Source organism: Epinephelus moara, chromosome 24, assembly GCF_006386435.1.
Source record: "Epinephelus moara isolate mb chromosome 24, YSFRI_EMoa_1.0, whole genome shotgun sequence".
Taxonomy (NCBI): Eukaryota; Metazoa; Chordata; class Actinopteri; order Perciformes; family Serranidae; genus Epinephelus; species Epinephelus moara.
Window position 1 is genome coordinate 39,334,794 of NC_065529.1, and position 24,796 is coordinate 39,359,589.

Genomic DNA, 24,796 nt, shown 5'->3' on the forward strand with positions numbered 1-24,796 from the left:
AACATTAGTGGCCGCCCTAAATTACATCTTAAACTCTGAAGCACATATATGAGAACGCACGCATTTGGCGCGAGTTAATTGGGAAGGCATCAGAGGTTGTTCTAATGACTGTGACTAAAACTCCTCCGCACACGCTCCCATCAAAACGCCCCAAACCATGAAACCACGTCATTGACTTTAATATAAATATAGGCCTGATGATTGCTCATACAATCACTTATAGTGTGTCAAAAGGATACTGTGACATACAGTATCTCAGACTTCCATTTCTTGCTGTCAGTCTTGGAGGAGAGAAGAACGAGTGATTTAGGACCCGTCCATAAAAGCTTTTTTAAGGTCGGTCCCCTGGTACTCTGCTGTCCATTAGCACAGGAGGAAAAGGTTCAGAGCACCGCAGAGAGATGAGGTGGAGGGGGCTTCAGCGTGACAGGTGATGAGATGCGAAGAAGACGGGAGGAGAGACAGGATCCTTCCTTAGCGGAGGCGAAGATGATGGTTCGTTTTAAAGAATATGAATAAAGTTGAGGAGTCTTTGATGAAGTGGAGCTCTAACAGAACAGGAGCACTTGAGATGCGAGCGGTGTAGAGGACGGGGTGAGGGATTAATGAGTGTGTGTGTGTGGTGGAGGGGTTCAAACAGCACGACAGCTGATGTAACAGCTGAAAAGGGAGGCCAAAACAGGGAGGATGGAATTTCTAGCCTTGAGGTTAGAGGTGTGAGCATTAAGTTATAGGAGGGGGTGGCGGGGCAGGAACGAGAGCGAGTGAAGGTTGAAGGTTGAGTGAGCAGGTTGAGGATTTTAAATGGGTTAGAGTGGAAAGAGGGTGTGATGGAAGTAATTAAATAAGAAGCAACGCCGCCGCCGTGCTGAAATTCTTAAGCTATTTCCTCCTCCTCATTATTCTTCTGAAAGGATTAGGGGCCGGCGCACAGCTCTATAGCTCACTTACGCTACAAAGCAGACCTGAAAACAAACTGCAATCTTACAAAAACAGATGCTGTTCCTTGAAATGGTTAACGCAAAGAAGCCCTAAACATGTGAGTAAACAAATCAATCACTGAAAGACAGAAAAGACTGGGATTTAAGTTTGGCTTTTGTTTGCAGAGTGTGCTTTAAATGAAAACGTGAGATGTTCATGAATTAGGCAATTATCGTATTAAAAATATACCCTACATGCTTCAATTAAAGATGATTTGACATGTAAAACAGAGGAAATCCTGTTAACACTGTTCTCTGAGCGAGAATGTCTGAGGTCATCACATGAAACGAGGACAAGTTAAATAAATCAGGAGCAGCAGACAAAACTAGGGCTGAAAGACGTGAGGAAAAAGATGACATTGTTGAATCTCGCGATAACAATTTTACTTGGGATAAACAAACAGATATTAAAGTGTACTTAGTTCCGATTTTTTGTTTTCTGAAAACACATCAAATTGCTAGGGTTAAAAAAAAGATAGGAAATGATCTCCAGACTTGTCCAATACAGATCCCAGAGTCTGAAATACCTCTGGTGCCGTCTAAAATGCAAGACTGGCTATCGGCAAGTACACGCGTCTATGCTCCGGTCTGATACCACATTATTTATTAATAAACTTCAAAGTACTGTCACACCCTGATCTCCCAGAAATCAGTTTTTCTTCAACACTCGAAAACAGCAGCTTACACAGTTGTTTTCGCTGCGCCGCATCGGGCCACCACTGTCTCAGAGAAAAGAAGAAAAACAAATTTTTGGTAAATAGTGTAAGATTAAACGTCGTAAATGCAACGTAAAAAGGCAACGTGTATGCAAGGCTTTCGTTTCGAGGGGTGGCACTAATGTTACCAATTTCAAGGAATTGTTATTTATTCCTAGATTAATTTAGTTTTTTACTAAGTTGTGGCTGCACTTTAAGTTTTTTAACAGAATTGTTATTTATTTCAAGTTTTTTTTCATGGCTAAGAGTCAAATTAAATAGTAAAAGAAAGTTGTATGGCGTTCATTCTCTGTATGTATTTCTTATTAATTTGCAAAGGGTTTAACCTGAGCCATGCCATACAACAACAGCAATTATTTCACATCCATACAGGGTTAGTGGTATACAGCTGTTAATATTTTTTAAACACAATGGGATCATATTGCTATCAGCCAATATGCAAGTTCAGGTATGAGGATCGGTATTGGAAAGGAAAAAATGGCATTGAAATATCTGTAATTATTTCCAACACTTTTATTAAACAAATTGAAAATTAAACTAACTCAAGAGGCAGTTAGTTTCCTCTTTTTTTTTTACTGATATTCTCTTTCGACTAACTCAAAAATCCCTGAGTGCAATATCCCAGTCTTCCACAGTGTGTATATTGTGCACATTGACATCAAAATGACAATTAAAAGAAAAAGAAAAAGAAAAATGATAATATTGTGCAGCCCTGGTCAAAACCCCCCAAATGGAGACCCACGTGACAGAAATTCAATTACTAAAAATACCAAAAAACAAATTTAATTGTAAATCCCCCAAACAAAGGAACCATGGGGCTGCATTCAGCAGTACCTGTCATGAATTTAAAATTTCTAGTCTGCATAAAAGCTGAAATCCAGTCTGGCTTCCTGGTTGTAAACAAAGCACCACTGCTGCCAAAGCTGCCTGTGTGCCGTCATTAGCCTACATCCCAGAGTCTGCTTCCCATTGCCTCCTCATGTGTGCAGAGGGGAGGGAATCCCCTCTGGTAATGATGCCTTCATTCCCTGTCCTTGTGAGAGGAGTCACCTATCCATCAGTGAAGGGGTGCGATGGAGAACCTCCTCCCCCTCCACTCCAATCCTTAACCCCACTTCCACATCTACAACTACAATCAAGCTTTCCTCTGGTTTTGGTAGAAAAACAACCTGGTACCCATGAAAAAAGTGGTAAAGATAATGTGAGCACATCAAAGCAGTGCCAGCAGCCTGTAATACACTGCAAAACAGCCGGTCAACACCATCACAACACAATCTCAGCTCTTTGCACTCCTCACAAGAGAACATATTGATCCACTCATGTTGGCATTACACGACCGCAAGAACCGCCTGTCAGATTTGTGTCTGGAGGATTTGCATAGCCTGCAGGAAGATGAGAGCTGTTAAGAGACTGACAGACAGACTGGCTGTCTCTACACAGCTTAGATCACAAGTGAGGAAGTGCAGGAGCCTCCATCAGTGTCCATCCTGCAGTCCATAAATAGGAAAACTCTGATGACCCACATTAAAAATACCATTTGTCAGCTGCACAAATCGATTGATGTGTGATAATGGCTCTAATAGCCATGAGATCCACAGAGAAATGTATGCTTGTGTGTATGTTTGTGTATGTGTATGTGTGTATGTGGAGGGGGTACTCTGCTGCTGAGACAAAGCCCCCTAACCCTGGTGCTCCTACCTCCTCCGACCCCCCCAACGCGATGCAGGGGTATGATGCCCCATCCCCCGGGAGCGTGCTGTCCTCCTGCAGGATGCTGCTCCTCTTTGTCTGCCTCACTGAGAGGCTGGCTGGTTGGCTGACTGACTGAATGAATGAGCGTGTGCGAGCGTGTATCTGCGCCGTATCCAAAACCCCCAGCCCCTCTTGTCTACCCCCAACACACAGCGAGCTCGTCGTCCCAGCATCAACACCCGACTCCACCAACCAGGCCGCGGCCTGCCTCCTGATTATGTGGTATCCTAGCGACAGCCAACGGGGTGCCTATGGAATCCCCGTGCGGAGCGGCGTGCTGATTGGACAGCAGGATCCTCTCTAATGAAGATGATGGTAATGATTTTACTCTTTCCCCTCCCCCTCTGCTGCTGCCTGAATACTGATTTTTTTTTTTTTTTTTGGACGCATGGACCCTTCAACATAAGGTAGACTGTAATCATCACCTAGATTATTTTTTTAAAAGTCAAATCCAAGGTAAGGAGGTATTTCATTAGAATGACAGCTCAAAGATAGCACGCTATTTTGTTTAGTCTGCGTCTGGACAGCTGGAAAACTGAAGGCTCCATTTCAGTGCTTCAAATCTGAAGGTCCACGGGACAGGGTTTAAACCATTTATAGAAAGCACCTTCACCACAAATAACCAGCAGCACTAAGTGGGCCAATTTTGTATCATAACACTCGGCTAAGGACAGGAGCAGTGACTTATGGCCAGGCTGAGCATTGAACCCATTATCCTACTGGCAGGACAGTAATCATCATCAATTTTCTGACAAGACTGACACTGAGGCTCCAGAGAGTAAAGAAGCAGAGTTGGGATCCGTCAGGACGCCTATTACCCAGTAACTGCTCATTGTGAGGTAGTGATACACTAAAAAAACAAACCCTAATCCTGCTAAAACGGCTCCATTGAAGCCCTAACTCGACTAATGACATGAATCACAATCTATGAGTGGCGAGCCAAGTCGCAGCAGGAAAGCATCAAACCACCTATTTAAAGCAGTTATGGAAATGAAATGCAAAACAATAAGAGTAGAAAATTGCAACCCCCTCCCTCCCAAAACTGAAATGGGATAGCTTCGCAGCCGAATTCAGACCTCTCTTTAATGACAACAGAATTCATTTATGTGAAATAGGGGAGATAAAACCAGAGGATAATGACATACTTATGCTCTGCCCCGCCACATTAATGCGCCACCCAACTGTCTGCCTCTATGAAATGTAGCCATTTGAATCGTTTGCTTGTGCAATGTGGTATTGATTGGGGCCAACCATGCATGAACCTCATTGATTATCATCTTCTCATTAGCATATAGATTAGCTGGCGGCGCAGCCTGAAACGCACGCCATGAGTCTCACACTTGGTGAACAGAGCTGCGCAGCAGAAGGGGCGGCGGTGGGGAGGAGGGGGGTCAAAAATAGAAGGCAAGAAAATAATAAAAACAGGGTGGCTCAGCTTGATATGAGCTGCTTGATGATGGACTTCAACATCTGAGAAACCTCTGAGATACTAGAACAAACAGACAAAGTGAGGGCGAAGGGGTGGTCCAGCGAGGGGCAGTTAAACAAATAAACCCCGCTTTTTGTTCAAAGGGCGTTCAAGCTCATTATCAGTTTCAAGAACGCAGACGCCGAACAAGCTCTTCTGGTGAGCGGTATAAAAATAAATGATCCAGGCACCATATGAGCTTTGCTTCAAGGCTCCTACATCAAAGACACGAGTGAGCGACCGACCGACCGACGCACTAAAAACTTTACTTGAAGATATACCAAACCCATACTTAGTACGATTTATAAGAAAAGTTTGCAATGAAACAAAAACAAGTCAAGAACAAACTGCACAGACCGTACACAGGCTGATTAATAAAACATCATCGTCCTTTATAACAGCAAATCATTTCTTCCTGTAAAGCATCTGAATATATTAACTGGATGTGTTTGTCTTCAATTAGTTTTTGGTGAGGAGTGCCTATTTATAATCACACAGGGGAGATGCAGCATCTGTTTGCCAGAGTCATTAATTTATGGACAAAGTGTTCAAGCTGGTTGAAATTTCTTCAGGAAATTCAGATACTGTAAGTGGCAGATTTGTTATCATTTATTTATTGCAGAATTGGTTATCCGGGCACTGGGCCCCTGAGGGAGTCTGTTATTACTGCAACATACACATTCAGGCCCCGTTTGCATGTATACAGATTATTTTTTAAAACTGATTTTTTTCCTCTATTTTTTAGCCTCTTATCCACATACAAAATATTTCATAAAATGCCCTCTAAGGTGCAGAATATTTGAAACTCTGGTTACTTTAAATCCATGTTGACATGTAAAACGTAGCACTGCTTGATCCAATAACTACTTTACACTTAACATTTGTATTGCTGCACCCCTTCACAGACTAACAGAGCTGTCTGCTGTGTCCTTGAACGCACCATAATGCAACTTAGTGCAACTTCAGTGAGCTGTTAGTTGTGGCCACTTAGCTCTCTTTCAACATGACTTCATTGTTTGCAAAGCAGCATTATCAGGGAAAAAGTAAGCCATCCCGTCACACTACGGTGAGACCACAGAGCCCATTTGCCAAACAATGACTGTATTCTTCTTGTACCTGCTCATTCATTTAAGTTTGTGGCTCGAGGACTGCTTTTTAGCCTGCGCAAAACTGATACCACACAACAGAAAAATCTCATCTTATTTAATAAAAGGCCAAGGGCAGTCAACGAGGCGAATATCGTTCGATACCAGTGTTCAGCCAATTCATCAGTGCATCCCTAGTTATGTTAGCCTGTACACTTCACTTTGTGACAAGCATTTGGAGTCATTTTTGTGTTCTAGTTAGGATGAAAATGTTTTGTTAAATGAAGGTCATAGGAACTTAATTAATTGAGGGGGAAAAAAAATTGGTTTTCAAAAATACCTGTAAATGCATAAACAATTAATACGAATACAGAAAGACAGAAAATTCAAGATAGATGGCCTCTAAAATGTGCAGATTTGCCGTTTTTCTGTTTTATATCATTGTAATTTAAATGTCATTATATTTTAGACTCTTGGTCAGGAAAAACAGAAACTTGAGGACATCAGAAAGCATTTTCAGAAGAAAAAGTCAGTAAAATAAATAAAAACGATCGTTAGCTGCAGCCCCTCAATTAGTCATTTATGAGTATTCATTCAGCGTAGTCATCATGTTGAGCTAATGAGCTCACAAATCTTAACAGAAAACAATACATGTCAGTTATATTCATGTTAATGTCTAATCAATGGGAGGGCCTGCCCTATGATTCATAACAGTCTGAGTCCACTCCCACATCCTGTGCTCCACAAAGCAGCATTTCCTTGGTGATGCTGGGGTCATCCCCTGAGGCTGATGATGGTCGATGGGTCTTGTCCGAACAGAACGAGCGGGCACTGCCTTTGTTAGAGTGTGTAAGACAGAGATACCCTCTGATCCCGAGGCAAGATTGGTCGGGTTGCCGTAATTGAGCCATCTGACTCAGGCGGACCTTGCCTCGCACAGCTGAGTAGACCAGCACAAAGAGACGCTGGCTGCTTTCCAGGTTAAGTGTGCCGAGAGTGTGTGTACCATTCCAGCACACATAGACTCACGCTGTGAGGATACAAAACACTTTCACTTGACTCTCCCCGGCAGACTGTGGTCTTTTTATGTTCGGCTTCATTTAGTGAGCCCCCAGCCTGTAAAGAGCAGATTGCTCCACGAGATGCTAAAAATCACTTGGACAGTTAACAACTCTGAAAATAAACACAGGGATAAGCAGACAGAAGAGCACAGAGACAGACTGGGGCTGAAATGAAAAAAATATCCTCCCTCTGATCTATAAATACCACAGTTAAATAGTTCTGGCAAAGCTTGCAGATTAGCAACTCGCTTCAATCCAGACTGTTCTATCAGAGCAGTCTCTGAGGCATCACTCTCAGGCGTCGATCACACCAAGAGGAAAAGAAATAGGTCAGGTACGAGCCGAGATGAGCGGCAGCACAGAAACTGTAGTGCTCCACTGCCTTCATCACAAACAGGGATGAAACACTGACTGGTTTCACAATAAACTACTGTTAAATTTCCAACAGTTAGTCTTACTGTTTCAAATTTTAATTATCATTAACATCGTGTGTGATTACGCTTCAATAAAGTCAGTAATTACTGTCCAGCATCAACCAACTCAGCACCAGTCTCCCTGACGCAGAAAACAGCATGTAACGTGGGTTTGTTTGGCTGTTCCCTCACTTACAGAGTGGGCGTGCAGCAGGCAAACCCAGAGATGCTACTGGTCCCTTGTCCTCATCTACAGCGACACGGACACTTGACCGAGCATATCAAAGACAGGCTATTCTATTCGATCCAGACCATCGATCTGGATCGATATATCGGTTCAATGATCAACGATCCAGTTTCCCCGACACAAAGTGAAAACATCGATCTACATTGTCATCTTTCCGACATGCTTTTATTTTGAAAGTCTGCGTCAACGTCAAACAGAGGCAGTCAGATGGCGAGCAGCCAAGAGAGCAACAATGAGGACAATGTTTTTTGCTCGGGAATAAATCAGCAGTGTGGAAATATTTTCGATTTCAGAGGAATAAGAGGTTAACAGAAAAAGCACATGCCGTACCTACACAAGGCCGTTACCAGATAAAACAAAACGTAACGTTATTTGCCTGGTCAGGCATCTCATCCTGCTAACGTCTCACTACAGCAACATTAGCTACTCTATTTTAACATTGTCAGGCTGAGAAAATGTGCACGCAGGCTGAAATTCAAACATGCTGATCTGTCGCGAGATGCAGTGACTTAAGTCCGCCATGATACGATTTCAATTCAAATCAATTCAGGGGCCTGTGATTGATATGAGACGATATCAGTAAATATCCTCTTTGTCTTTTTCTTGACTGCTTACCATTATCTGCCTGGCGCTGGACCGCTAGCACTGTTTTAATGACTGGTAAGGAGGTGCGCTTGGATGGAAATGGTAACAGACGTGCCATGGGAGTGTCAAACTTAAGCTCCCTCTCAATGATGGAGATATGTATTACTGTTTTCACTTTGCATCGATAATATTGCAATATATATCAATCCAGATCAATGTAATAGTACACCCCCGATGTCAATGTTATTATTTTAATATTAACGCAAACAAAAAGTGCAGTACTGCTAATTTTATTACTGGTGTTCAGTATAAACCGTTGTGAAATTATTTCAGTGTGTGCATCAGTCCTTTTCAGCACATTTAAAAAATACAGTGATACCAATTATCATGATAATTTTGGTCTCTATAAATGTAATATAATATCAATAATATAGTTTCATTAATTAGAAACATTTCAAATAATCCAAATAATAACAGAGAAGCCTCTAGGTCATTAGAGAGTCATGACTGTGTTGCTTGGGGAAACTAATTATGCAAGGAGTTTTTTCAATATTACCTTTCAATGGACAAGATGACTGTGCCCAAAATGAGAAAGTCTTGTTATTCAACAAGGTTAAAGTGAAGGTGCTCAGTTCTTTTTCCCTTTTCGAAAAGCTTTCTTTTCATTTGCATAAACATTATGCTCATAACAAATATGCCACATCCTGTTACAACCTTGATCGCTGCATAAACTGTTACAAGACATTAAAGCAGATGCAAAGGTCAACTTAATAATCCATAGGTGATGCTATACTGGGTCACTGGGTCAGAGTGGTCTTTGACCTGATGTGACATTTTGTAAGATGTGTTGTACGACAAGGTTTATGTCAATAACCGCAGCAAACATATTCCACTGACACTTGTCCATATCAATAAGTGGATGTTCCTTTTAGCTGATCCTGATTAGTTTCTATTTTAATGTTTTACTTCTAGTGCTCGACTCTCCACCAACAGATTCAGCTGTGTTGCTTTGTGCAGATGACAAAAAACCCCTGCTTTGTTGTACGTCTTTTGACTACTAACACTTCAGTTTCCAAGTGTCTGCAATCACTTGATGTGATGAGCACAGTTTTCCTCACCTCAAGAGTAAAAAACATGAGACACTTGTTCATTTGTTCTTGCATTTTTCCAGCAGGTGGATCTTTAAAGAGCTTTCTGTATCATGTTGACTGTCAGTGGGTGTCATCGAGCTTTTTTTAATGCAATGCAGGTCAACTCTGCTCCTTCAGCCAGCACAACGGTTTTAAATCACTGCACAGTTGGATGCCGACTTCACCCTTTCAAACCTGGCTAGTAATTGTCACATTTAATACATAAATAGTCTAAAAACTTGTAAATCAGCCATCCATCTTTGAAACAAGTACAAAAAAAACAATGATTTCCTGATGCACACCTCCTGACAACTTGAATGCCACTACAAAAGGAAACGCTGGCTGGTTGCTGTGACTGCGACTGACACCTTGCACCTACAGGAGCACATCTGATGATCTCGCCGACAAAAGCATTCCCACAGGTATGCTGTGTTTGCACAAGATCAGTAAAGATCAATGCAACTATTTCTGTTAAACACACCAAGCCTCTGTGATGACGATCATGCTGATCTCTACTAGATGTGGTGCAGATGAAGCACTGGAGCCAAATTACGTGCAAATATGTTGAAACAAAATGTGCGAATGACCCGTGGCTCTCGTCCTCTCGTGAAACAAACAAATCATTCTTCTAATGACACTCGGATAAGCAGCACGAGGCAGCTTACTGCATCAGACCACGAGTCACATACGAATAACTGTCCCTCGATAATTTTCCAAAGCTGTGTGATGTCAGGTTTATAAGAAGACACTCTATTCCATAATAACAGCTTGCCATGCTTTTAAGCTGATAAAGCATCCCCCTGCAATTAACCCCAGTGACCTTGAGGAAAAACTATGTGCCGCTTCACGGAGCCTGCTGCTGCTTTTCATTTTTGAAATAAGCAAATTATTGGGCAAGATCTGACCCTCTTGAGAGTGCACATAATATGAGGAGGAGGTGTGTACCGCAGGCAGCTCCTGTAGGTACTCAGGAGTCTGGCGCTGAGGCACCCATGGCCTTAAGTGACCTTATTTGAAAAAGCAGTGATGTTGTCCAGTAAAGCTAAACACAAGAGCTAAACCTGTGTCCACTCAGCAGATTTATACAGAGATTCAAAGCGTGTCATTGTGCACCACCTTGTAAAGTGGCTGTATGACCTAACTAGCTGTAGGACTTGCATGCTAAATATGCACACAGTGACTTTTAAACCAAGGCCATTGTTAAGTGGGTTAACAACAACACACACCATCTATTAAGAATCCAACCTTCTGAGAAACAGATAACCTTTAGAATAAAACATAAAAAAGCTGCTGCAGCATATGTGCACGCTCATCACCCCTTTTTGCATGAGCAGCTGTCCTCTGGCTCATGACCAATCTTTCCACAAAATCTTGGGCAAGTCCACAAATCCATTCGGAAGTTATGTGCCCCCAACTCCTCAGCCAACTGGCATAAACACAAACACACAACCAGCCAGCTGACAGAGCGGCCTGTAGCTGCTGGCTGCAGCTTAAAAAAAAGGATGCAGGTGGAAGCTGTGGCGACATGCCCTGACCAGAGTGTGCTTGTAGTTGTATAAGTAAATGGCTTTGTGGCTCAACTGTAAGACTTTAAACAGCCTCTTATGTACTGTTCTAGCATCCACATGTGATGATGTGTGAATGAGGTAAATGTATAGCGCCTTTCTAGTCTTCTGACCAGCCAAATGCTTTTAACCTACATGTCACAATCAATGTGGTCTTGCTCGGTGTCACACTACACCCACAATTTGGAGCTTCTTGCCCAAGAATAGTTCGACATGCGGACTGGAGGAGCCGATTTTCCGATTAGTGGGTAGTCAGCTCTACCTCCTGAGCCACAGCCTCCCCTGTAGCTAGACAAGTGTGGGACACTGACTGAGTGTTTTGGTTTTTATTTTGCTTTCTCTCTCTCTCAGTACCAGCAGCCTGGCTGTATGTAGCAGCTGTAGATCACTGTGGTGAAAGTTGCTCAAGTTTGACATTTTGCACTACTTATTTTCTTTTTAATTACTCTGTATTTATTTGACTTGGTTTGTAGTGGTTGGGTTTTCAATTTAACAACGAGGTGGTTGTTTTGACTGATGAACCTAATGTTACAGTGATCATGTGACAATCTTTGCACAGATTATAGATACACTTTTAATGTAGAGGTTTGTGTTTTGGGCAATCCTTAAGGTTTTATTTGGGGGCTGCCCCCTGAAAGTCAGAGATTTGACTCATCAGTCAAATACACATCAGTCAACTAAGATTCCTTTAAAGTCGAGCAGTCATTGTGCAGCATACTTCTGGTGAAGTTTCGATCCCCAGATTTAGCTGCAGAGTGAGCGCTCCTTGCTTTCACACTTCTCTTCTGTACAGGCAGCTGCAGACATGGAGGCAGCTTCCCGCAGAAAGACAGGCTTTGTCACATCAGGCTCCAAGATAATGTTATCATCTGCTTTATGCGTAGGAGTGGCGAATTAACAGCTCACAGCAACTTAATATGATCCACTCTGGCTCTTGCTCGACCTCTAGAAACAACAAAAAACAATGTTGCATATTTGTGATCCGTCGTTAACGTAGTTAGCTTGTTTACTGTATCACCTGAACGTCACTGTCACATTGAACATCCCGCTGAGCCAAATACTACTTCAAATGAGCGTATTGAACAGCCAAATGTGATTCAACTGACCTAAAAAGTCAGATACAACCCTAAAATGGTTAGTCAGTTAACTGATTAATCAGTCAACAGGTAATCAAATTGGCATCTGCTTTGATAAGTCTTTTATAAGACAAAATATCATGTTTTTTCTTCTTTTCTTTGATGTATACTTCAGTTAACATGATATTTTTGAAGTCAGACTATTGGCTGGGCAAAACACACAATGTCAATATGTTGTCTTGGATTCTGGGATTTATGATAGTGCATTTATTTTAAACAAATTATTACAGCAAAATAAAAAGCCAGCTTAATGCATTATGGAAACAACAGTTAGTTGCAGCTATTGACTGTATAGATGCAGCCCATGTACATACAGTTGCAAACACACACATGACCACACACATGGTGTCTAAACACAGACACACTGGCTTGAGGAATATATAGCTGTGATGTTATTTTAACTACACTCAGGTCAGTGGAAGGCCATGGTCACACTGTGACAGCTCTGATGGAGCATGGGAGCTAACCTGATGACCTACACTTGTCAGAATAACTCCTCCTCTGGGCCAAAGGTCATGACCTATGGCACCAAAGTTCCCCAAGGAAAGCACCTGGCTAACTTTAGCCAACACTTTTAAAGTGATTCAGCAAAGCTAACACTAGAGAGGCCGATGAAGTGATGCTATTGCTGGCTAAAATAATCAATTCTCAGGCTCTGATATTCATTCATAGCTAATTTTCTCTGATAGCTGGCACTGAATACCGTTACAACGTTACGTTAGCTAACGTTAGCGCTAACGTTACTTGGGTTGATGTTCGTCATCACACTGCTGTGTTAAACTATAAGGAAGCTAAAGTTAGCCGTTAGAGACGGTTAGCAAGTAAGCTAAAGACAAACCTCTCTCCCTGCTGCTGTTTTGGGGCCCCGGGAAGACGTTAGCTACTGCGACCGATTAACCTCACGCGTTCCGACACACACACAAACACACACGGTGACTGACCCCGCCGGGCCACCGTGACACCCCGAGCCAGGAGATCCGAGCGTGATGTCGCACTTACCGTTACCGTGAAAGCCTCGTAGCCTCGCGGATCTCTCTGGCCGCTGTCCCGGGCTGTTTTTCCTGATATTCTACACCATTTCTGGATGTATCCGACAGGCTCGGAGCAGAGCAGCGGCAGCAAGAGAGCAGAGCAGGGGTGGGTGGGCCACAGCAACTCTTTTCATTTGCATTCCAAACTGGCAACGTGACGCGGAGCTGGCCAATGAGCGTGGAGTATGACTTTAACCCCGCCCCTTCTGCTGTCAATCAACAGCCCCCGACACCCCCCTCCCCTCTTGCCTCTTGTGCGCCTGTCAAGTGGCGACCGCTGTCTTGATCTCCATGGTAACAAAGGGATTTAACCCTTGCACTGTGATCTATTTGCACTGTAGCGTCACTAAAACTTGAGAGGCAGAAGAAGTATTCACATCCATCACCTGAAGATAAAACTAATCTGATCCTAAACCTACAGTAGCACTGGTACAACACTGTGTGAATGATGCTCTATAATTAAATAAAAGTATGTATAAGGGACTGTTCGTTACTTAAGAGGGGGGGCGGGATGGTGCATGTCAAATAATTTTTACAGATATTTTAAGGGGCCTTTTGCCTTTATTTGATAGGACAGCTATAGGGTGAAAGTGGGAGAAAGAAAGGGGAAATGACATCCAGCAAAGGGCTGTAGGTTGGAATTGAATCCATGACCGCTGTGGCAAGGACACACCCTTTGAATATGAGGTACCTACTCTACCAGGTGAGCTAAGATGGCACCCTGTCAAATATTTTTTTTACGCAGTGGTGAGGGCCTTATGTTTTTTATTTTTGGCTCAGAGGAGGGGCATACACATTTAGTTGGTACTATTTTGTATTTATTTTACTGCAGATTTTTTAAGAAAACATGACTTCCAAACACCACACATTTTTAGAAGGCATGCTTTTTTAAAAAGTCACCAAAACTGCACCAAATATCATAGCCAGACACTGTAAAAACATAAATTATCAATGGATTTTAACATTTCTGATGGTCCTTGATTTCATCATGTGCAATGAATGCTTCCTTGAAAGAAATAAATAAATAAAAACATGACCAAATCAGACTTTCAAATAGTGATATTTCATCAAAATCACTTTATTCTATGTGTCACTTTAAAAAGAATGTGTCAAAATAAATCATTTGCATGAACTAACCAGCATGCATGACTAGAGTGAACTAAGGCTTTTTTCAACTCCGGGATTTTGTCGTCAACTTTTAACTTTAAAATTCTTGTCTTAAAAATCTAATCACTAATTTATGGCTAAGCATGCAGGTCATGCATTTTCTGCTGGTTACACAAGGACAAATATTTGTAGCTTCAGGGGGTCAAAATATTATAGTACAAAAACAAAACAAAAAAACAAAACAATTACGTCACACCCCAGCCATCCTCCTCCTCTGATAAGTAAAGAACAGTAAGTACAGCGAAACTAACTTAAAGGGACAGTTCACCCCAAAATCTAAAATACATACTTTCCCTCTTACCTTTAGCGCTAGTAATCAGTCTAGATTATTTTGGTGTGAGTTGCAGAGTGTCTGAGTTGTCAGCTATACAGATGTCTGCCTTCTCTTGAATATAATGGAACTAGATGGCACCCAGCTTGTGGTGCTCAAAGTGCCAAAAATACATTTTAAAAACTCAACAGCAATGTCTCTTTCCAGAAATCATGACAAAGTATTGTGAGTGATTTCATATAGGAACTCTGTTCTGTCAGCTGAACAACACCCACTAACGTATCACTGTGCAGGAGGAAGTGTGCTTCTCTTTGGATTATCTCTAAGATTAGATAAAACTTAATTAATAATAACAGACATGCTGTGCAGCAGTTGCAATACAAGGGGGAATAATGCAAATATAATGTGCAAACATAAGAGTCCAACATCCAAAATATATACAATATATAGTATGCCAAAATCTGGGTAATAGTATGGATAATAAAAATTTAAGGTCATCATTATTACAATAGGTTAATGATAGGAATCAGTCTAGGTGGTCAGTGTTTTACTATTGTATACTATGATACATATTGCAGCTGCATTAATGTGTGTGTTGCATTTTACTCCTGTAGATGTGTAAGGTTGCTCTGATTTTCACCTTCTTTAGATACTGTTGAGTTAATCTACAGAAACACATCATATTCTATAAGATCATTATACTTGAAGTGTCGCTGTCCTGTGAGAGCCATGGATCTCTGGTGTCAACAGTTGTTTCCATCTTTGTGATGAAGCATTTTCCAGCTGATCCAAGAGGGTTTTTAAATAGTTTATTTATCCTAAGAAGTAGGAGTATCTTCTCATCCCATAAAGGAACGCTTCATCCTTCAGTTTATCAGAAAAAGTCAAATTCACAATCACCACTTTTAGAGAAACATGGTTTACATTGGATGGGAAGGGTGTGGAAACTGCAATCTGAAAAATAAACAGTAATCAAAGCCAGGGGCATAGCATCTAACTCTGGGCCCTGTGCATGAGCAGTCCCTGTGGGCCCTCCACCCCTCCTCTCCTGATACATGTCTCTCTCACACATGGATGGGTTACTGAAGAGGCCTACTGGGCACAGGCCTAAGGGCCCAAAGTGTCAGGGGCCCCTTGGCCTTCACTTGCAAAAGTCAAATTAACCAAGAAGAAACACAATATGACAACAAAGAGACACAAACCCACACAAAGACGCAGTCTTTGCCTTGCTCCGATGTAGGAGAGGTGGCAGGGCCTTATGTATATCTGTGCTCAGGGGCCCATTGTCTCGTAATCCGCCCGTGCTCTAACGAATCTTTTGAAGTTTTGTTTTATGAAGTCAGCTTTCCCTTCCTTTCCTTTCTTTCTAGGTGTTCTTGGAATCCAGATTTTTATTTGTTGAGGAAAGACATGACATCAGCAGCATAGGCACTTTCACTTTAGCTCTGACTTTTTAAATTCAGGTCTGAAACTTTTCCTTTTTGCGCTTCATGCTGCTGCAACTCCTTTAAAATGTTGAATCTTAATTGATTTTATGACTTATGGTTTTACAATTCTATGATTTTACATTGTCATGATTTTATCACTATTTATGATTTATTTCATCTTAGGATTTCTTTATGGTTTTAAGATTTATGGTTTTGATTCAGTTCATCCTTGTTTAAAACTGTTTTTAAATGTCCTTTTACATTGACTTGCCTTGTATGGTCATTGTATCTATTTTCATGTGAAGCAATCAGTGCTTATAATTCAGTCAATTTTAATTTAGTTATGACATTAATTACTTAGACACACAAAAAAAACACTGTCAGTCCGAGTCAGTCCCACTTTTCCCTCCACTACGACACCTCTGCCCAATGCGGTCAGACAAATAGGGGAAGATAAAAAACAACATTTGCTTCTGAGATGTAGTGGATTAGAAGTATGAAGTGGTGTTAAATGGAAACATTCAAGTAATATACCTTGAACATGTGCTTAAGCACTTGAGTAAATGCACTTCCATCATTGCTGAAGTGGTTTTCAGCTCATATGGGCACTTAATGGTGTTTCAGGTCCAGATCAAGGTCTTAGAGATACGTGACACTTCATTGCTCCACTGGAAAACTGCCTTTATTGTGTCTCCACCAGGAAGGTCAAAGGTCAGGATCAGCACCCAAAAACAAAACAGCACCTCTTGCTGGGTGATATTCAGGGTTTTGTTAAAGAGCACTTCAGCAGGTCAGAAGAAGCTTTTATATTCTGTCACCTTCACAAGTGTTATACTTATTTAAGGTACGATGAGCTCAGCTCCTGCATTGTGACAGGTTCCCCTGCTCACTACAACACACAAAAAGAATTTACAGGAATTCTCTCAATGTACAAGATTCAGTGTGCAGTCAAGCCATGTTGCCTCAATATTAAAAAAAAAATATTTTGTTGTTTATGTGGCAAAACAATCTCAACTCAAAATTTGTTTAATGGCTTTTGCAGAAATTTCCCTCACCATTGCAAAATGGAAGTGGCTCATGTATCATCATTTACTAATTTTTTTAGGTTTTTTTTTTTTTAGATGAAATTTAATTTTAAATATATTAAGTTGGATCTTTTTTGTTTAAATGTATTTATTATTTCATTTCATTTCATTTCATTCTATTCTATTTTATTTTATTCTATTTCATTTTATTTCATTTTATTTNATTAAAAAAAAAATATTTTGTTGTTTATGTGGCAAAACAATCTCAACTCAAAATTTGTTTAATGGCTTTTGCAGAAATTTCCCTCACCATTGCAAAATGGAAGTGGCTCATTTATCATCCTTTACTAATTTTTTTAGGTTTTTTTTTTTTTTTAGATGAAATTTAATTTTAAATATATTAGGTTGGATCTTTTTTGTTTAAATGTATTTATTATTTCATTTCATTTCATTTCATTTCATTTCATTCTATTCTATTTTATTTTATTCTATTTCATTTTATTTCATTTTATTTCATTTTATTTTATTTTACTTTAGTTTAATTTATTTCATATTATTTTATTTTATTTTATTCTATTTTATTTTGTTTTATTTCATTTTATTTCATTTTATTTCATTTTATTTTATTTTTTATTTTATTTTTATTTTATATAGAACTTTCTTTTTAATTATTTGTCTATTTATTTTGGTGTTATTTTACTCTCTTGAGGAGAATGATGACAATGAGCCCGTTATTAACTGGATTCTCTCCATGGTGATTGGTCTAAAATTAAACTGTAAATCTTGTGGGTCCCATGATAAATATTAAGATGGACTGGTCATATTAAACACAACAAAGACCTCTGTCTTTACATTTTATAGTTCTGTTGAAAATGAATCTCTTGTTTCTGTGGTTGTCTTCACCATCTCACATTAATCCATCATCCCCTCGGCAGTATTCAAACTGTGCTGGACAACACTGTGCGAGCTCTGATTCCACGCTGCGTATCCACATGGAAACGACCGAGCACGGTAATAAAATGGACAGCAATGAATTGCTAATGTTCCAGTGAGTCGCTATTGTGTGGCTTGCAATATGAGGAGGGAGTGCATTCATCTGCCTGCAAATACTGAATAATTTATCAGAATATGACTTATTTGGTTGGCCCTTGAGTTAATTATCTGCTCTTTCATAGCTCCCTTGATACCTTGCTCACAGCATCAGCATGAACGCAGCATCATTCCAGTAACTTAGTTAATCCCCAAAGACACGTTATAAAGGCTCGCAGCCGGGCAGACTGTGATATTAAAGTTGCTGCAGAAGGAACAGTGGACTCTGCCGGGCTGGAACATACCTTCAAAGTGATGTTTATACAATGTAATGGACCAGATGTAATGTTGCGTAGATAATACATGAGAATCCTTATGGAATATTTATGTGGGCTCCTGTTCAGCTTGGTTGATCCTCCATTTCAGCGAGGTCAGGGGTGGGGTGGCTCAAAGTGTCCGTGTGTCTCCACAGTGCTGCTCACTAATTTTAAACACTGTAAGATGGAGAACAAACCTCATCACAGTGGACTGCACATTAACAGGGAAGAGGTGAAGAGGGTAGCAAGCTTTAAGTTCCTGGGGGTGCACATAGCTGACAACCTGACCTGGAGTCTGAACACCTCCCATATCATCAAAAGAGCCCAGCAAAGGATGTTCTCTCTGAGGACCCTGACATGTAACAGGCTTCCTCAGGAACGTTTGATCCGCTTTTAACACTGCACAGTTGAGAGCATAATAACATACTGCTGTACGTTTTGATTCTCCAGCTGCACTGCAGCTGAAAGAAAAGACCTGGAGGGGGTTGTCAAGATGGCTGAGAGGATCATCAGCTTCCCTACATCTTTGTGACATCCACTCAGGCCGTCTTCTCACACAGGCCACAATCATAAGGTCGGTCCCCTCACACCATTGTCACCCCCTCTTCATTAACCTTCTCTTGGGCAGACAGGGAACCCCCATCACAAACACAAACAGGCTACAGAGCTGAGGACAGACGTCAGAGCTAAATGGTTTGGATTGCTGGTAAATGAATTGCTCCAACAAAGTTTCGTTGTATATAACCCAATGAAAATAAAGGATCTATCTATGTATCTCTATCTATTGGTGGTGGATCCTTTCAGTATTTATTCATTTTAAACCAAACCTACACACACAAAAAGAGATATTTTGTCACTTAAATTAGTGGTGCTTGTGCTTTAATATCTCAGTGATTCAAAACACATTGAATATGTTTTATCATATCAGTCCTCTCAGCCTCTGTGGTCATGTGGTAGCTGTCTGCTGACCATCTCTAGAGTCAAAACGAAACATGAAGAAACATTAAGTTCAGGGGTCTTAGATGTTTTTCAGGCCAAGGACCCCTTAGCTGAAAGAGAGATGGAGCAGGGACCCACTACAACATAAAAATGAGTTGTATCTTAAAAAGGATTTTTTTTTCAAGAGGGGTTGTGTGAGGTACTATCCATAGTCAGTGTATTACATGCAGTAGATGTCAGTCGGCACACCACCAGTTTGGAGAAGCAGGCTGGAGTCCGACATGGAAGTTAAGAAATCCACATAAAAAATCAATATCAGTTTAAGTTTTACGCTATATTGAGAGTATTTTGCACGGCTTCACCTTACTGTCAAACAGTGATTTCCAACTGGAAAATGAAGCTGTTATATCGCTCTCCTCAAAACTCCACTGAAAAAAGCAGTGATTTAATATTGCTGAACACAGGAACCACTGATCTACCGCTGCCTTGATCTGTTTTTTGTTTGTGTTACTGTGTGACTTTGCGTTTAGTTCTGATTGACCAAAGTCACACTATAACACAAACTAACTAACTGCTGAAGCTGTGGTAGACCAGCAGCTCCCGTGTTCAGTGAGGTAAAATTAGTGTTTTTGTCAATGATGTCTGGTGGCTTTGATGAGAGCAGATGGGGAACTGAAGCCATTGACAGCTTCCCCACTGGAGCAGGTTGTCTGACAGGTTGTTAACAAAAAATTAACTTCCCCTTTAAACTGTGCCGACAATAACATGAAGGTCAGCCTAAAGTGCCAAGTATAAACATGCCCTTATATGGTGCGTACAATACTGAGCTATTAAAATAATACTTACTGACAGATTCATATGTTTATACATCATATTTTCATGTTAAATATACATGTGGAAGGCACAGTGAATCCTTAAGTTTAACTGTATCTGTGGACACTGGCATGTCTGATGTCTGAAATCCGCTTTCACAAAGATAGCTCCTCGCAAAAGTCAAAATATGTTGGATGCATGTTAATGTGTATTTTTTCCACATATTTTAATTCATGGAGAAAAAAAACCTTTCAATAAAATTAACTAAATAATGTGGTGCCCCCCTGCTGTAACTCTGAAGACCCCCTAGAGGTTGCAGACCCCCTGTTGAGGACTCAGGATTTAGTCAGATCTTTATTTTCCATACAGCTTTAATTATCTCTGTGAGTACACACAATGGCACAACGTCCTGCTGGTGATATATTCAGGTACTGTATGATGGTGTGATGTATTTTGATCGATAAAAAGACACCAGGAAACATTGCTTTGTCTTACACAGCAAATATGTAAGGGTCATTAAGGGTTAAATTCTCAGGGAAATGTATTCAAATTGTTAGGAGAGTTCACATGGAGAAGACGGTGCTCTTTGACATCCATTTTAAATAATCTAAAGCCTTTGCTTTACTTGTACATCGTGACCTAAATTAACCTCAAAGATTCAGATTATATCTTGATCCAACTGTCTATATAGGAGACTAATCTTCCCTCTCTATCACGATTTGCTCCGCATATAGAAACGACACTAAGTCTATGTTAATTCAATATCATGTTAAATATAGTTTAGTGTGGCTGTTTGAAAAGGCCTGTATGTGCTAACAGAAGTAAGCTGCTGGAGCTTCACTGAGTTGCTTTGCTTAAGTTGAGAAAAACCCCATGACGAGCAGCTCTTATCTGAGACAGATAATGGCTTCATTTCAGTTTGAATCACGTGATGGGAGACATGGAAGAGGACCCATTGAGAGAACAGTGAACTGTCTGTGTGTGTGAACAGAAATGACTGCAGTTGGGATGCAGTCATCATTTAAGGACAGTTATTACACAACATGGATTTTTGTTGCAGAAAATGCTGCTGCTGAAAGCCCTCCATGAAACCGAGGTAGGCGACATTTTTATGTTTGTCCTTTATATGGGTTATACATGAGATAGGCAAACTTACAAAAATGTCCTGAGCACAGTGAAAGAGTGGTTTTGTGACAACATGAAACAAACATCTCATGTATGTTGACATGAATGTCACACAGGAAATGTTACTTCCAATTTCCTCTTTTTTTTCTCTTTAAAGCCAAACAAATCAATGCAACAAAAGCAGAAGGTGTAAGATATATTTAGCAGTGAAACAGAAACTGTGCTCACACTGACGGTGTCATGACTGGAAACATAATGATCATGGGTGTTAAAAGATATTCAGTGTGTGGTGGGGAAGAGTAAGTTTTCCTAGAAGTAGATAGACAAGTGATCGGTATTAGATTCAGGACTGAGGTTGGTTATTGTTGTTTTTTTAAAGTTTTGTTTTCTCCTTAAATTAAAGTATGTATGATGTAAAATATATAAATCTGTCAGTAAGTATTATTTTAGTAGCTTAGTATTGTACACACAATAAAAAGGTAAGTTTATACAACATGATATTCACGGCCCAGTTTAATGTATAACTCAGTTTTATACAGTTTATGTCTCTCTTCCAGCTAGGAAGTCATTTCTAGGAAGTCCTAGTTTCCTATTATTTTTTTGATCACTCTAACGCACCACCTGACCTGGCATCCCGTGAACGTTTAACTAAAGACAGGTGTGCTGAAGTGAGCCACATGGTTACAGTCTGCTTATTTGGTTAATCTTGGTTTTATTGTTTGATGACGTCATTTAATACCCAGTTGACTAGAACTTTGTTTTTGTAAAGGCCTGTTTATTTGGGGAATGTTTGCTGGGGGGATTTTTTGTTTTCTTTTTTTAACGCAACAGTCAAGACAAGTCAGTTCACAGTGTCATCCTGTAAATCAACTGAAGCACCCTGGATCACCAAACAGTGAGTAAAACTAAACCAAAGACAATGAGGTCATCCTATCTCCTGTTGTGGCATCTGTAGACGGCAAATTTTTTTTTTTTAACTCATTTGAAAGCCGCAATAACATTGAAGACCCCTGTTTAACCACAAGGGGGCACTCTGCAGTGGGCTCTTTATGATTAAGTACAAGCATTTGTCTACACACTATTTAATTCTCTATTTTCCTCACAGACTTTTCCTTTTTGGATTCAGAATCCACAGCAGGCCTATAGGGAAACATGAGACTAGTATAGGCTGCACATTTTTAATACAATTCAATTAAGTTTAATTCAATTCAACTGTATTTATAAAGCACAATATCGCAAATCACAATTTGCCTCAGAGGGTTTCACAGCATACGACATCCCTCTGTCCTTTGGGCCGTCAGAGCAGAAAACTCCCCCACAGAAACCCTTTACTGGGGTAAAAATGGTAGAAACTTCAGGAAGAATAACTGAGGAGGGATCCCTCTTCCAGGACGGACAGACATACAATAGATATCATGTGTACAGAGCAGATCAGCATAATAATATTACAGTACAAAATGACAGGGAGAGAGTGACAGAGAGAAAGAGAGACACAGGAACAACAATAATAACAATAATGATAGAAATATGAATCACAACAATAATAGTAGTAGCTGATGATAGTATATATGTTATATGTATATAATATTCAAGGTTCAATACTTTATTGCCATGTCAACATGTCGATAGGAATTTGTTTCAGTGGAACTTCACGCAATGACAAAGAAACACTCACTCAATATGTTACACAATAAAATAAATACATAAAAATAAAAAATAATAAAATGATAAAAAATAATAAAACAATACTAAGGCACCTGTAGGGGGATTAGCAGCAACAATACAGTATAAAGTGCACAATAAAAATGGTGTGCCATGGGATTTTTTTGATAATTATTATTGCAATAATATTCAACTTGACCTAAACAAAAAGTTATGAATGAATATTTAATTGTATCAGTATGTTGTGGGCACCCATTCCCTAATAAAGAGGCAAGCTCTAGCTAAAAAATGTGATTTAGTGTAATTAAATTTAATTTAAAAAACCTTTACAGGAGGACCTGTTTGTTGCTGTTCAGGTGTAGGACTTATAAGTGTGTGACACATCAAAAGCCCTGATTGGCAGCCAGTGTGAGGGATGATATCCTTTAAAAGGAGAAAGCCGTGAGTGTGACTATGGATCGCTTTATTGTACGGAGAAAGTTACAACAAAGCACCAGCAAAGACGACCTACCACTGAAAGAAGACAGTATCACAAAAGCTACCTGTCTTATTTTTTTTATTATTTTATTGTCTTATGCAGTAACATACATAAGATAAATGATAGCCAATGATGAGAGAGACACACAGAAGAGAAGAGGCTCAGTGTGTCACAGGAAGTCCAGTGGCAGACTCGGCCTACATCAGTTCAGTCAGTACAACTGGACTTCTGGACTTCTGGTAGTATGACTTTCTTATTATAACGCATACTGTATCACACATACTGTAATTAAAATTCAGTGTAACAATTCGTCACTGAGATCTTTGGCCCAGATGACGCCGCATGACTCATTGGAGCCCCTGATGGTTCACTTTTATGCTTGTGCCTTGTTCAAACATTGAAACAGAGAGGATGGATCTTTTATGATACAACTCAGCAGATCTGCCAGATCTCCACCATACTGGCCTTTTCATAGTGACTGTTTATGTGTGCTAGTCACTTGTATACAGTACATCATCAGACAGTTATCACCTCAAACGTGAAGTAAACTTCCAGGTTGAAAAATCTACTTTTACCTTCAGGTTTTCTCCAACTTCGCATAACTACACAGAGACCTACAAGACTTAAGAAACTCTGTGCTGAAGTTATTAGTATGTTTAGTTTGCAGCGTGGAATATCAACCACAGACTGAGGCGACAGTTGAGTGAGTCACAATCATGACTGGAAGTAGTCAGCGCTGACATTACACTCATTATAAACCAACATACCACATATTGTCCAGCGTCAACTCCCTAATCAAAAGCAAACATCGAGGCACTGACTCATTAAAGGCGAAGGGCGTGTTCTTTATTACATTTATTCATACAGGAAATGCTCGGCACACATCATCCTCACACTCAGATATTCCTCTCTCCATGCCCACACATGGCCAATCTTCAAACGAGAAATCGTCAAAACCCTCCTGAGAAGCTGGTGATGTAACTGTTGTGTTAAAAGGCACCACAGTAAACTCTGAGAAAAGGAATCAGTGGTTTTCTTACTTAAGTCTGCAACTTCCCTTTTCTAATATTGTTCCCTTTAAGTCCTCTTCTCCTTGTGTGTGTGTGTGTATGGGTGGACGTTCCTGCAGAAAACAGTGCTCTATCTATACTAGATATTAGTCTATGGTTTAAATTATTATGTTATTGCATTTGTTGTCCACATGAGGGCGCCATCATGTTACCAGCTGACACAGGACATGCTCAGACTCACACTCACTCATTCAGGCACTCGCTCAATTGGACAAAACTGAATTTAAAAATAAAAAATATCACAACCAAAGACAAGACATTTATTTATTTATTTTGACCAAGATTGAATTCCCTGATTCCTCTT

At 40.2% G+C, this 24,796-nt stretch overlaps 1 protein-coding gene across 4 annotated transcripts in view; it reads right to left on the reverse strand.

The window, feature by feature from the left end:
- Positions 1–13,278, reverse strand: part of phc2b (polyhomeotic homolog 2b (Drosophila)) — a 56,337-nt gene extending 43,059 nt beyond the window's left edge. For 2 of the 4 annotated variants that reach the window (XM_050037827.1, XM_050037830.1), the window contains exon 1: positions 3,395–3,803. In XM_050037827.1, the coding sequence (XP_049893784.1) occupies positions 3,395–3,438 (44 nt within the window). In that variant the 5' untranslated portion in view covers positions 3,439–3,803. Of the gene's footprint in view, positions 1–3,394; positions 3,806–13,137 lie in introns of those variants that run through there. The other 2 variants (XM_050037831.1, XM_050037829.1) reach the window with 2 other exon arrangements.
- Between the last annotated feature and the right edge of the window lie 11,518 nt (positions 13,279–24,796).